Source organism: Schistocerca cancellata, chromosome 2 (assembly GCF_023864275.1).
Source record: "Schistocerca cancellata isolate TAMUIC-IGC-003103 chromosome 2, iqSchCanc2.1, whole genome shotgun sequence".
In the NCBI taxonomy this organism is placed as follows: Eukaryota; Metazoa; Arthropoda; class Insecta; order Orthoptera; family Acrididae; genus Schistocerca; species Schistocerca cancellata.
In genome coordinates, this window is record NC_064627.1 from 497,563,352 (window position 1) to 497,576,438 (window position 13,087).

The 13,087-nt window shown below is 45.8% G+C and overlaps 1 protein-coding gene across 1 annotated transcript in view; it reads left to right on the plus strand.

Moving 5' to 3' along the window:
• The window catches only part of LOC126155690 (dynein axonemal heavy chain 8-like), a 622,476-nt gene that overhangs the window by 191,368 nt on the left and 418,021 nt on the right, over positions 1–13,087 (plus strand). The window contains exons 14-15 of the mRNA XM_049916245.1: positions 5,952–6,279; positions 12,212–12,368. Coding sequence (XP_049772202.1) covers positions 5,952–6,279; positions 12,212–12,368 — 485 coding nt within the window. The remainder of the gene's footprint in view (positions 1–5,951; positions 6,280–12,211; positions 12,369–13,087) is intronic.

A 13,087-nucleotide genomic window follows, 5' to 3' on the forward strand; every position in this document is an offset into this window, starting at 1 on the left:
CACAGCTTTACTTCCGCCAGTACCTCATCTCCTACCTTCCAGACTTCACAGAAGCTCTCCTGTGAACCTAGCAAGACTAGCACTCCTGGAAGAAAGGATATTGCAGAGACACGACTTTGCCACAGCCTGGAGGGTATCAGCGCACATTCCGTTGCCGAGTGAAAATTTCATTCTGGAAACATCCCCCAGGCTGTGGCTAAGCCATGTCTCTACATATCCTTTCTTCCAGGAGTGATAGTCTTGCTGGGTTTGCAGGAGAGCTTCTGTGAAGTTTGGAACGTAGGAGATGAGGTACTGGCGGAAGTAAAGCTGTGAGGGCGTACTTACAGGGAGGGGGGGGGGGGGGGGTTGTAAGTCGTGCTTGCGTAGCTCAGTTGGTAGAGCACTTGCCCGTGAAAGGCAAAGGTCCAGAGTTCAAGTCTCCGTGCAACACACAGTTTTAATCTCCCAGGAAGTTTCAGATAGCAATGTATACATCACGGCACAGAGAGAGTGAGAAAACAGCCTCGCTATATGAAATGCAGACGATGAAAGAAATGGGACAAATTCCTTTCAAGATAACCGAAAATTATGTTGGAGAATGACTTAGCAAATGTCTTTGGTTTCTTCAAATGGTTCAAATGGCTCTGAGCACTATGGGACTTAACAGCTATGGTCATCAGTCCCCTAGAACTTAGAACTACTTAAACCTAACTAACCTAAGGACATCACACAACATCCAGTCATCAAGAGGCAGAGAAAATTTTGGTTTCTTCTCAAGTTCCTTCATGTGATGCAAGACGGTTCTAGGACCCTTCTGTGAAGTTTGGAATGTGTGTGAAATATATCGTCAGGCTGAAAGTTCGAGTTATGACACGTTTTCACATTGAAACTTCCTGTTTTCCACGCCTCGGAACTTTCTTAGCGTCATCCGGAACCCAAATTACGATCCTGGACAGAATCCATGCACTGATAAGCAATCTTCAGAGCGTGAGACATACTGTGTGACGTACTGCTCTGTAGATTAACTCAGAATCTTTTACTGATTGACTTGAATTAATCCTCTGCGTTGCCACATTAGTGAATCAGTTTAAATAAACTGTAGCCAACCTCATTTCAACGTGTGGAATTTTTCACTACACCAAAGTCAATAATTAAAGTCTTGTAGCAACCTAAGTACTCTCAAGAAGATTCTGAGATCCGACCACTGAACTGGAAAACGCCACCTCTAACAGTTCATACACCCTCTCCACCAAACAAGATTACAGTTCAAAGTCATTTTGTCAAAAGATACACTAACAACATTACACTTCAAGTTTCCATATAAACAAATGGAATTTATTGGCTTTAATTAAGACTAACCAAGTCAGTCACTTTAAACTCACACTATCTCCTGCTAGATAACGGTACGACACTGTACTATTAGACCTTATCCTGCTGAGCACATGCACCATTCACTATACTGCAGCACTGTTTAAGAAAATTGCGAGACCGACTGAACAAAATTCCGCGCCAGCACAGGGAAACGCAGTATTGATTCTTGTAGCCATTACTTAATTGAAAAGTAACGTAGTTGGTCATAGAGTACTTATTGCCCACTTTAGAAATATCCTAGGGATGCTCTGAGGACGTCCCGGCGTAATAACTGTTTCGTTAGTTCAAAGGCGTCGCTTCGGATAATGTCGTGAGAGTTGCACAACATTTCGAGACACACACAGTGGTTACTGACATGGTGCTTTTTTTGTGTGTGCTGAAGTGCTATCACCTTGGTGGCTGGACTTCCTGTGTGAGAGGTAAATGGGTGATTCACTTTTTGTTTAAGCATAAGAAGGCTGTAGGCAGGAAGAGGTGCTTGAGCCCTTATGGCGTGAGGTTTGAGCTGATTTAAGGGGACGGTTGATTTCATTTGACTTCATTTAACATTTTATTGTAGCGCCTCAACGATGCCTCGAGGTACTCGGATGTGATGAAATGTGTAGGTGTGACTGTCCCGGTGTAGTCCAGCTGTCCTGTTGAAGGCCTTAGTGCGTCCAATTTGTCCAAAAGTTTGCAATTGTGGGAGATGATAAGTTCCTGGATAATCGGTATGTCGAGTTCCTGGCGCAAGTCACTGACCCTTGTCCACCTGCGTGCCCCAAGGATGAGACGAAAGCATCGATTTTGTAAAATCTGCGGTAGTTTGATGTTGGATACACACACCATCCCCCCGGTGGTGCACCCGTAAAACGTCGCTGGAAGGACAGTGGCTTTATAGGGGCGAAGTTTTGCATGGACTTTCATATGTGTGCTTACAAAGAGTGGAAAGAGTTGGTGAATTAAATCCAAGGAAGACTCTATAGTCCCACGTTTGGCACCTGCGCTTTTCTAGCGAGCCAGCGTATATATTGGCGAACCATTTCACCAACACGCAAGTAAGCACCTGAAGATGACGAGCAGCTGTTTGGTTGAAATGTTGTGCACATTTCATGGCATTATTCGACGCAACGCCCGTAAACCAATGAAGCATCCTGTGAATACACTGTCTCCATTCCAGTAGGCACACGACTTCTCTTCTTCACCACGCGAGAGCCATCATTCATGAGATCCAGACCATTCCACAAAAATGTTTAACATTCAGAACAGAACTGAGGCATTTCCATTGGCCATTTCCATCTACTGTTAATAGCGCTTTGTGGAAGATATTGCTATATGTCAGTGCCTTTAGAAGCTTTTTTTCAACGTGTGTTGGAAGAAAAACTTACTTCCACGGAAAATCACAAGCTTAGGGCGCCTCGTAGGACTGGACCAAAAACCATTTAGAGGAATTTCAGGGTCCATCACTTCAAGGCTCAATGAGTACCACTGTCCCTCAGATACTGGAAACTGACTCTTGTGTAAACAACGACCAATACGAAGAGCACACAAGAGCGAGCAGTAAGTGATACATTATCTTATCCAAAATATCCGGACAACGCTATGTAATATGGAATTGACTACTAATTATCACGTATAAAAAGGTGCGGGGAGTATTGTGTTGTCAGTTGGGAAGCAGTAATAGTAGAATGGTAGGTCAGGAGAGGTCAGTGACTGAGTAACAAAATCCATCAGGCATATTTCAAACCCTCTAAAGCTTGGCAGTCGAGTGTTGGCGATGTGATTGTGAAATGGAAACGCGAAGGGACAACCACAGCTAAACCGAGACCAGGCACACCTAACCTACTGACGGACAGGGACTATCGATCAGTGTGGAGGGTGGCTGTAGAAAATCGCATGAAATCACGGGAAGGAATCACTCGTGAGATCCAAAATGCTACCAGCAGGCCACGTAGCACAAGTACTGTGAGTAGATGGTTAAAATAAGGGGGTACAGTGGTCGAGGAATTACTTGTAAGCTACAAATTTCTACAGTAGTGCTTGAGGTTGTGTAAAGAGTTACGCTATTGGACAGTGGATAACTGTAAACGAGTGATTTGCAATGGTGAATCAACTATACTCTTCGGCAATTTCATAAACGTATATGGGTGTGGCGAACGCCTAGAGGACATCAGCTGTATTCATGTGTAGTGCCAACAGTGAAGTGCGGAGGAGGCTGCGATACGGTATGCGGGTGCTTTTTGTAATTAATAAGTTGTTCTCTTACTGCACTTCAAAAAAAGCGACATACGAAAGAATATGAAAGAATTTTACAGCATTGTTTACTGTGTATGGTAGAGGAACTGACCTGTCCTAAAGCAGCAGCTATGAAGTAAGTGTTAGCGGACAACAACATCTCCTGAAACGAACTAACATGATGGGAGTCCCTACCGGAACCCAGCGACACTAATTTGGGATGGTTAGAAGGCCGACTTCGCTTAATACCACAGCGTCCAACTTTGTAAGTATGTTTTTATGTTGGTAACGTCACGTAGCGCTCTGTATGAAAGCACTGGTGGTGCTGTGTTTGTCTCTGGTGTTGTTCCATTGTGTCTAACTTTTGAAGGTTTTGTTCCATTGTGTCTAACTTTTGAAGCTTTTGTCCCATTTGTTGCATTAATTGTAATAAAAACGCACTGGTGTCTGAAACATGTTCCTCAGTGCTATTCGGCAGTGCATTTGAACCGGCAGTATTCGCATTTTGAAAAGCAGAAAATGTGTCTTGACTTATTTGAGAAAACGGTGAGGACGCAAAACCTCAATCTACAGTATTTGCAAGATTGTGTCCTGTCATTTCGAAATCCTGAGGCGAGCTGTTGCCGACCGATCGATCGTTAATGCTTCCCTGTTCACTAATTGTTTCACTGTCTACACCATTATTTGCCGCCCGCTCCATTTCCCTATGCACAATTACCAAATTACTACTTTGAACATTAGTTCATTCATTACATGGTAATGCTGATAAGCTACGCTCGTCGTCACTATCATTTCTCAATTTACTTTGGAGCCTAGTGTTACGTTTTTCACACGCCATAATTATCACATATGTCACACGATAACAAGAAAAGCACGATTTGAAGAGCAAAAATAAGAAAACACATTAACATAGCACTGAAAATAATAGCTAGTTAATTGCAAGCGCAGCTGCGAAATACTTGGTGCAAATCTACATGCATGCCACAACTGTTTTACTGTACAACAATGAAAAACTACAACTACAAAGGAAATTCTCTCTACAATTACGCTCTCGCAATAAACAATAGCTACACGAATTACACGAACTACGAGAAAAAATCAGAAGATTCCAGTGAGGTATCCTTGGCTAAGGGTCGATATATGAAACCTCCCCTTAGAAAAAATTATGAATGACTGTGCTGATGAACCTCTTACGTTATTTGATTTTCAAACAGCTGAGCAGAACTGAACGTACTCGGACATCTCTCTCTTTACTTATTCTGATCAACACTAAACTGACACACAATATTTTTACCGCAACGCAATTTGACTTTCAATAATCCCTACAAAAGAATGGCCCTGACTAACAATAACCTATACCTTTCATGAATCACTTACCTCACAAAAATCTTCGTTACTCAAACTACTCCAATACAGCGAGCGCCAATACTGCCTGCTAAATAAAAGATTATAACTACTGAAGGCACTAACTACTGAAAGGGCTAGTTAGCAAATGAATGATTTTGATGGATAACAAACAATGTATTTACCTTAATAGTGTCCAAAAATCATTTATATCAGTTCATGACATCCAGTCTTACAAATTTACTCTCTCTGATGGACACACGTTCAGATCATCCGCTCTCAAAATTCTACCATCTCTCTCCCCACATCCACCACTGCTGGCGGCTCACCTACAACTGCGCAACGCTACGCGCTGTTCACATCCAACTGCCCAACACTACAATGGCGAATATTCCAACAATGCCAACCAGCCACAGACTGCACACAGCACAGCCAGTGATTTTCATACAGAGCGCTGCGTGACGTTACCAACATAAAAACCTAAACAGCCTACTTACAACTTTAGTACCTTCTCTGGTTTCGGCTCTTGAACAGGAATGATCTGCAGTTCCTCCGCAGACACTTAGGCACCTCACTGAAAGTGTCCCCACCGGAGATCAACGCTTCACAAAAGCGAAGGGTGGGCACATCCCATATTAATGTCCACGAACAGGTGCCCCGATACTTTTGATCAGATTGTCTGCATTACAGGATTACTCAGTTTGTAAGGCAAGGAACCAGATTTTAGCCCCGACTTGGAACACTGCCTCAGAGTGAAAGATCGCGGTCGCGTTCGCGCTTCCCGAGTACGGGATCCCGGGTTCGATTCCCGGCGGGGTCAGGGATTTTTCACCTGCCTCGAGATGACTGGTGTTTGTGTTGTTCTCATCATTTCATCATCATTCCAGTGAGTGGCGAGACTGGACTGAGCAAAGGTTGGGAAATTGTACGAGCGCTGCGCAGTTGAGCGCCCCACAAACCAAACATCATCATCATCATCATCATCATAATCAAAGTGAAAGATTGATTCCAGTATACTCTGGTTTCTGCCATGCGACGAGCTGAGGGCGGCGTTTGGTGTGTGGCAGCTGTGCGATCTGAAGGAGTCCCGTGTGGACGCGGTGCTGGAGAGCATGTCGGAGGTCCGCGTGCTGGGGCTGTCCGAGGGCGCGGTGCAGGTGGCGGACCTGCTGCGCGTGGCCGAGCAGGCGCGCGACAAGGCCATCGAGCAGCTGCAGCTGCGGTCGCGCTGCGCAGAGGACGCCGTGCTCGAGCTCATCAACCGCTTCATCGCGCCGCTGCCGCTGCCCGAGGAGAAGTACCGCTGGCTGGACCCCGAGAAAGTCAACAAGGCGCCCGCCTCCGCCGCCAAGTTCACCGAGGACATGCGTGCGTAACACTCTGCACTTCCCAATGCTGGATTCCATTTGAAACCAGTTCGAAAAGGAAATATTTCGTGTGAGCCGTCATTGACAGATGTAAAGTAGTTGAGAAATTTCATGATATGTACAAGACATGAAGGAATTACAGACCCTGGCTGCGAGCGGTCGTTGATTGAAATCAATGGAGAAAGTTGAAAAATTTGTGCCAGACCAGGATTCGAACTCGGGTCTCCTACTGAATATGCAGATGCTCTGACCACTAAGCCATTCAGACAAAGTGATCATTGCAACTGCGTGGATTACCCTAGCACCCCTCCCCTCAGACCTAAATTCTTTACCTATCCACACACTATGGATGTAGTGCCCAATGCCCATTATTATCGTTACCCGCAGCATTTTGCCGGTTCCTGTAAGAGTTCGAGCCTGGTGTGCATCCATACTGGAGAGATCATTGGTTGTCCTCGCCTTAATTATAAATATGTGTAGTGTCTATTCTTCCGGACACGCGAACAATGCGAGTAATAAGGATAATGGGCGAGGAGTGCTACGTTTGTAATATGTGGATAAGTCGAGAATTTGGATCTGACAGGAGGCGTGCTAGAGTAGTCTGTGCAGTTGCCATGGCCACTTTGTCCAAATAGCTCAGTAGTCAGAGCATCTGTCGACTAAACAGGTGACCTTTGTTTGAAACCTGGTCTGGTACAAATGTTTAACTTTCTCCATTGATTTTAATCAATCCCTGCTCGCAGCCAAAATCTGTAATTACTTTGTGTATTAATTCATGATGGCTGGTGGATCAAAAATAGTGTCTGTTCATTCAGACATATATTCCGTACCAGTTTTTTTTGCCACCCCACATATACAATGAAACACCTCACAGCCCGAAAAAGTGTTTTTCACCGTTTGCATTTTGTGAACTCGTGTTCAGCGGAGCTGGGAATGAAATATTAGGCTTTATGAAACTTTTAAAAAAGAAAATTACCAAAATGAAGGCAGTCTGTTGTGCATTGCAACATGTTGGGAAGATCCTTGGCATCCCGTCCGTAAGTTGGTGGGTACTATGCTGCCGATGTTCTCAGTCTTCGACGGCGCCTTCCTCGAGACATTCGAAGTTTGAAGAGCGCTCCTGCGACTTCGCACTACAAGCTTCAACTCGTTTCAGGCACGCTCAATCGCGTCCGTATCGGTTTATACCGCAGGCCATTTCATTCGGTTGGATTTTGCCTCCTGTGGAGGAAGGTGTCCACGAGCTGACCACAGTGTTCTTGTAAGACGAAACCTTCGTAGAAATGTTGGCTGTACAGCTGGACGATAGGTTGGGGGATCCTGTCTTGACAGTGCACAGCCCTCAAACCACCATGGGTGCCAATGAGGGCGTCCGACGACCGTATATGACAATGGCCTCAAACATGACTGACCAAAATTCCTGCATGCTTAAGACGTGCTTTATTTCCTGGACAACTCCACTTTCTTCTACGAGCATTGTCGGGCGTCGGACAAATCCTGCACTTATCGATGGCGACAATCCTTTGTCATTGATCAAGGTTTCATTACAGGTGTTCCCTTAGGCGCTCTCTTGTGCATCACGTTATTATATGGATCGTATTGGTGTCCATAATGGACGCTTACGAGTCCTAATCGATAGTACAGAGACGGTTACATAATGTCAACATCGATACATTGCCTATCTTCTCAATATCCTTGTGAATCTTAATTCTACTATGTTCTGCCACAATGCCACGAATTTTATGCACCTCTACTCTAGCAGAAGCATCAGTCATGTGTCTTGAATGTAGGAAATTTGCGGTGTTCGTACGGCAGCACTTTATACTCTTATCAGCATTAAATAGTCTTCAGTACCTGGGTAGAATCCCCAAAAATTTCCCTCGTACTTCTTTGCGCCAGAGGCAGTTACCGAGTACAATGCATTGTCTGTATCACTGGTCTCTGCGTCACCGTGTTTGCGACTGCTCACAAAATTTGTTTCTAACTACATCGGAGTAGGACTGAATAGTAAGTTAGTGGGAAAACGCAGCTTGGCTGTGAAAAAGATTGAAGCGTTCACTTGCCCTACCCTAGAATAATTCGCATAGGTGTGGGACCCTTGTCTAATTGCATTAACAGGGACATCGAGAGTACATACACCGACGAGCCAAAAACTATGAGCACTGCCCGCCGCGACATTGGCTGCCGCCTGATGGCAATGCGGGCACGTGACGTGACATCAAAAGTATGTAAACGGAGCAGACACGGTTTGGAGAGCACCCTAGCCTAGCAAACGGAGAAATCCACTGAGATAAGCGAAAGGGCGGATTATCATTACTGAGAGTCTGTGAACGAGTATCTCGGAGACGTCGAAGCTGGTCGAATGGTCACGTGCTACTGTCATGAGCATCTACGGAAAGAGGTAGACGGACATTGAAACTACTACTAGGCGCTAAGTGGTTGAACGTTCACAACTCTTCACAGAACGTGGGATTCGGAGGCTTGTCTGCTCTGTAAGTTAGGATAGATGGTGATCCTTGCTTGACACAGATCACCATCTGTAACATGCCTGTCGTAAGAGTACAACGCTGATGCACCCGCAAGTGTTTCGGAGCACACCGTTCACCGTACGTTGCTGAACATTGAGCTCTGCAGCAGAGCATCCCTAGCGTTCACATATTGACCTAATGATATCGTCAATTACGACTGCAGTGGGCACGGGACCATCGCGATTCGACCGTCGATCAATGGAAACGTGTCGGCTCTTCGCGAGAATCACAGTTTCGCTACACTAGGTCGATGTTCGTCTCCACAAACGCCGTCATCGAGATGAATGACGGATCGAAACGTGTAGCGCGCCACGGACGCAGCTGGTGAGAGCAGTGTTATGCTGTGGGAGACTTTCTACTGCTCTTGCATGGGACTTGTGGTAGTAATCGAAGACACACTGATAGCTGCGAACCACCTGCATCCCTTGATGCTTGATGTATTCCCCGCTGCCGGCCGGAGTGGCCGAGCGGTTCTAGGCGCTACTGTCTGGAACTGCACGACCGCTACGGTCGCAGGTTCGAATCCTGCCTCGGGCATGGATGTGTGTGATGTCCTTAGGTTACTTAGGTTTAAGTAGTTCTAAGTTCTAGGGGACTGATGACCTCAGAAGTTTAGTCCCATAGTGCTCAGAGCCATTTGAACCATTTTTATTCCCCGATGACGATGTATCGTTCAACAGTATAATTGTCCGTGTCTCGGAGACAGAACCGTGCTACAGTGTTTTGAGGAGCATTATAGTGACCTCATGTTGACGTCTCGGCGACCAGGTTCGCCTTATTTAAATAAATCCTCTGGAACCCACCTGGATCGTTATCGGGTGCCAGCACTGCGTACGCAAATCAGCGGCCAGTTATTTATGCCAATTGCATGACCTTTACGTAGACATCTAATGCCATGTACCTCCACAACCACACCAACAAACAGACGGTTCTCTGATGCGGAGAATCAATAATGTAGTTCGTTCCAATAACGGACAAACAAGCTATTAAACAGGTACTCATAATATTTTGGCTCATCAGCGTATATGAGGGTTGTAACTATAATAGGGTTAATCAGCGTATATGAGGGTTGTAACTATAATAGGGTCAATCATTCATTTACAACTTTTACAAAGTAGCTACATGTTTCGAAGTTTTACTGTCCTTCAGAGTAGTCTCTCGTATTGTGTAAAACAAGTTACCAGCGATGTGAAAGTCGTGGGATACCCTTAACAGCGACAGTTGTGTTGACAGATAGAATGAAGCGGTCTATTGCCCAACGAATCTATATAATAGTTCTGAAGTGAATGCCATAAAGTGCTTCCTTCGATTTAGGAACCAATTTGAAACCACAAGAGCTTAAGTCCGTGGAGTGTGGTGAGTGGTGCAGCACTTACCAGCCCCATAGATTGTACAAATCAGTCACAACTTGCGCCATATTCGTCGGAGCATTGGCCTGCAAAATAATGGGCGGATCCTGCAGAAAGTGTTGTCGATTCCTTCTATAAGCTATTCATTTTTGGAACACAGCCTGCGACCAGGTTATAGAAACATAATGCTGGTGATTACTTTGAATGAGAGTAAAACTTTGAATCATATATCTATTTTGTATAAGTTGTAAATGAACACACTGATGCTCATCGATTAAGGATAAGGCTGATACATAGTGAAACAACGCTCTGGTGGGTTTAAATCACCTCGGGGTATGACCATGCGGCGCATTTGACCTGCGGTCGTCGCACGGTGGCGCTGGCAGCAGTCCACATACGCAGAGGTGTGTTGGTGCATGTCAGAGTACGGTGCAGCAAGTAAGTGTGCATACGTTTTCAGACGTGCTAATGGCGACTGTGTGTTGAAAATGGCTCAAAGAACACATATTCATGACGTTATGAAAGCTAGAATACTAGGGCGACTGGAGGCTGATCAAACACAGCAAGTAGTAGCATGGGCCCTCCGTGTGCCAGAAAGTGTGATCTCAGGAATGTGGCAACGATTCCAGCAGACAGGAAACGTATCCAGGCGCTACAGTGCGGGACGTCCACAGTGTACACCACCACAACAAGCCGATATCTCACCATCAGTGCCCGCAGACGCCCACGGGGTACTGCAGGTAGCCTTGCTCGAGACCTTACCGCAGCCACTGGAACAGTTGTCTCCAGACACTCGCCTGGAGACCTGCAATGTGCATTCCACTGACCCCTTGTCACAGGAGAGCCCGTAAAGCCTGGCGTCAAGAACACAGTACATGCTCATTGAAACAGTGGTCCCAGGTTATGTTCACGGACGAGTCCAGGTATAATCTGAACAGTGATTCTCTGGCGTGAACCAGGAACCAGATGCCAACCCCTTAATGTCCTTGAAAGGGACGTGTATGGAGGTCGTGGTTTGATGTTGAAAGAGGAACTGTAACAGATCAGGTGTATAGAGACGTCATTTTGCACCAGTATGTCCGCCTTTTGAGGGGTGCAGTGAGTTTCACCTTCCTCCTGATGGATGATAACGCACGGCCCCAGCGATTTGCCATCGTGGAGGAGTACCTTGAAACAGAAGGTATCAGGCGAATGGAATGGCCTGCCCGTTATCCAGATCTAATCTCCATCAAGCACGTCTGGGTTGCTCTCGGTCTACGTATCGCTGCACATCTTCAAACCCCTACGACACTTCAGGATCTCCGACAGGCACTGGTGCATGAATGGGAGGCTGTACCCCAACAGCTGCTCGACCACCTGATCCAGAGTATGCCAACCCGTTGTGCGGCTTGTGTACGTGTGCATGGTGATCATATCCCATATTGATGTTGGGGTACATGCGCAGGAAACAGTGGCGTTTTGTAGCACATGTGTTTCGGGACGGTTTTCTCAACTTATCACCAATACCGTGGACTTACAGATCTGTGTCGTGTGTGTTTCCTATGTGCCTATGCTATCAGCGCTAGTTTTGTGTAGTGCCACGTTGTGTGGCACCACATTCCGCAATTGTCGTTAATTTATGAGCATGAGTGTAGTTGCCATTATTAAAATTCCAACCCTCGTAGATGGGTAACGGGAATATGACACAAGAATAAGAGTAACAAATGCTGATTAATCTCAACTGACAAACTCTTTGAGGACAACGCCTAATATTTCACAAAAACATACTTAGAATATTGCAGAGCGGATTCTACAAATATTATTAACGCCCGCCGTATTGCTGCCATAGAGACGAAGAACACGAAACAGGGACAGTAACAGTTGGCTCCAGAACGTAGGAATAAAAGTTCTCCCCACGCTAAAAGCGTAGAATGAACGGTGAGAAACTTTAATATATATCACAGTGAAAAGTACTTTCTTCTTTCATTTTTCGGTGGTTAGCAAAGAACAAAAGTACAATAGATTTTTAGTTTTACATGATTTATGGACACGACTAATCTGCCGCTGGCCTCTGCAGTGTTCCAGGAAGTGGACGTCGCCAACATGGAAATATCTGCTGTTCAGCTGGAATGTATGAAGCTCTTCGTGTACTTCAACCTGCGCGTGAATGATGCGCTGATAAGAGCGACCAGGAAGTCACTCGAAGTTTTTGAGACTCGCGCTCTCGCTTTGGGGTACGTATTCTCATTCCTTAGTAGCTTTTATAAGCTTATAGAACTTAAAGGTTTCAGACAATGTAAATTTAATAGAGTGGTACGGAACATGATGTTTACAGTAGCACCACAGGTAGATCATACATGGCGGGAAAAAAGCACAGTGGGACAAAACAGAGATCAGACAAGATGTCGTATCGTATACGGGTGCGTCTGACTGTCCGGTCACTTTAACGTGATCGCATGTGAACGCATGGATAACCATATTTTGCAGCCTGGACCTCTGCGAGACGCGCAGGAAGAGAATCAGGGAGGAGGTTCTGGGAGGTACCGACGGGAACGTGGAGCCGTGCAGACTGTAGCGTCATGGCCAGCTGCGCAAGATTTCTCGTTTTGAGTATCCATGACGCGAACAGCCCGATCGAGGAGGTCCCGTCGATTCTCGATAGGGTTTTAATCTGGGGAATTTGATGGCTGGGAGAGTACGGTAAACTCAGCCTACTGCTGGTCGAACCGCACACGTACACTGCGAACTGTGTGACACGTTGCATTGACCTGCTGTAGATTCCGACCCGCTAGCAAAAGCAAACTTCATGTTGGAATGGACATGGCCTCCAAGGACAGATATATGCCTGTACTGGTCCAGTGTGCCTTCTAGAATGGAAAAAAAAACACCCAGGGAATGCCACGAAAACATTCCCCAGACCATAACGCTCCGACAATTGTCACAGGGTATTTGC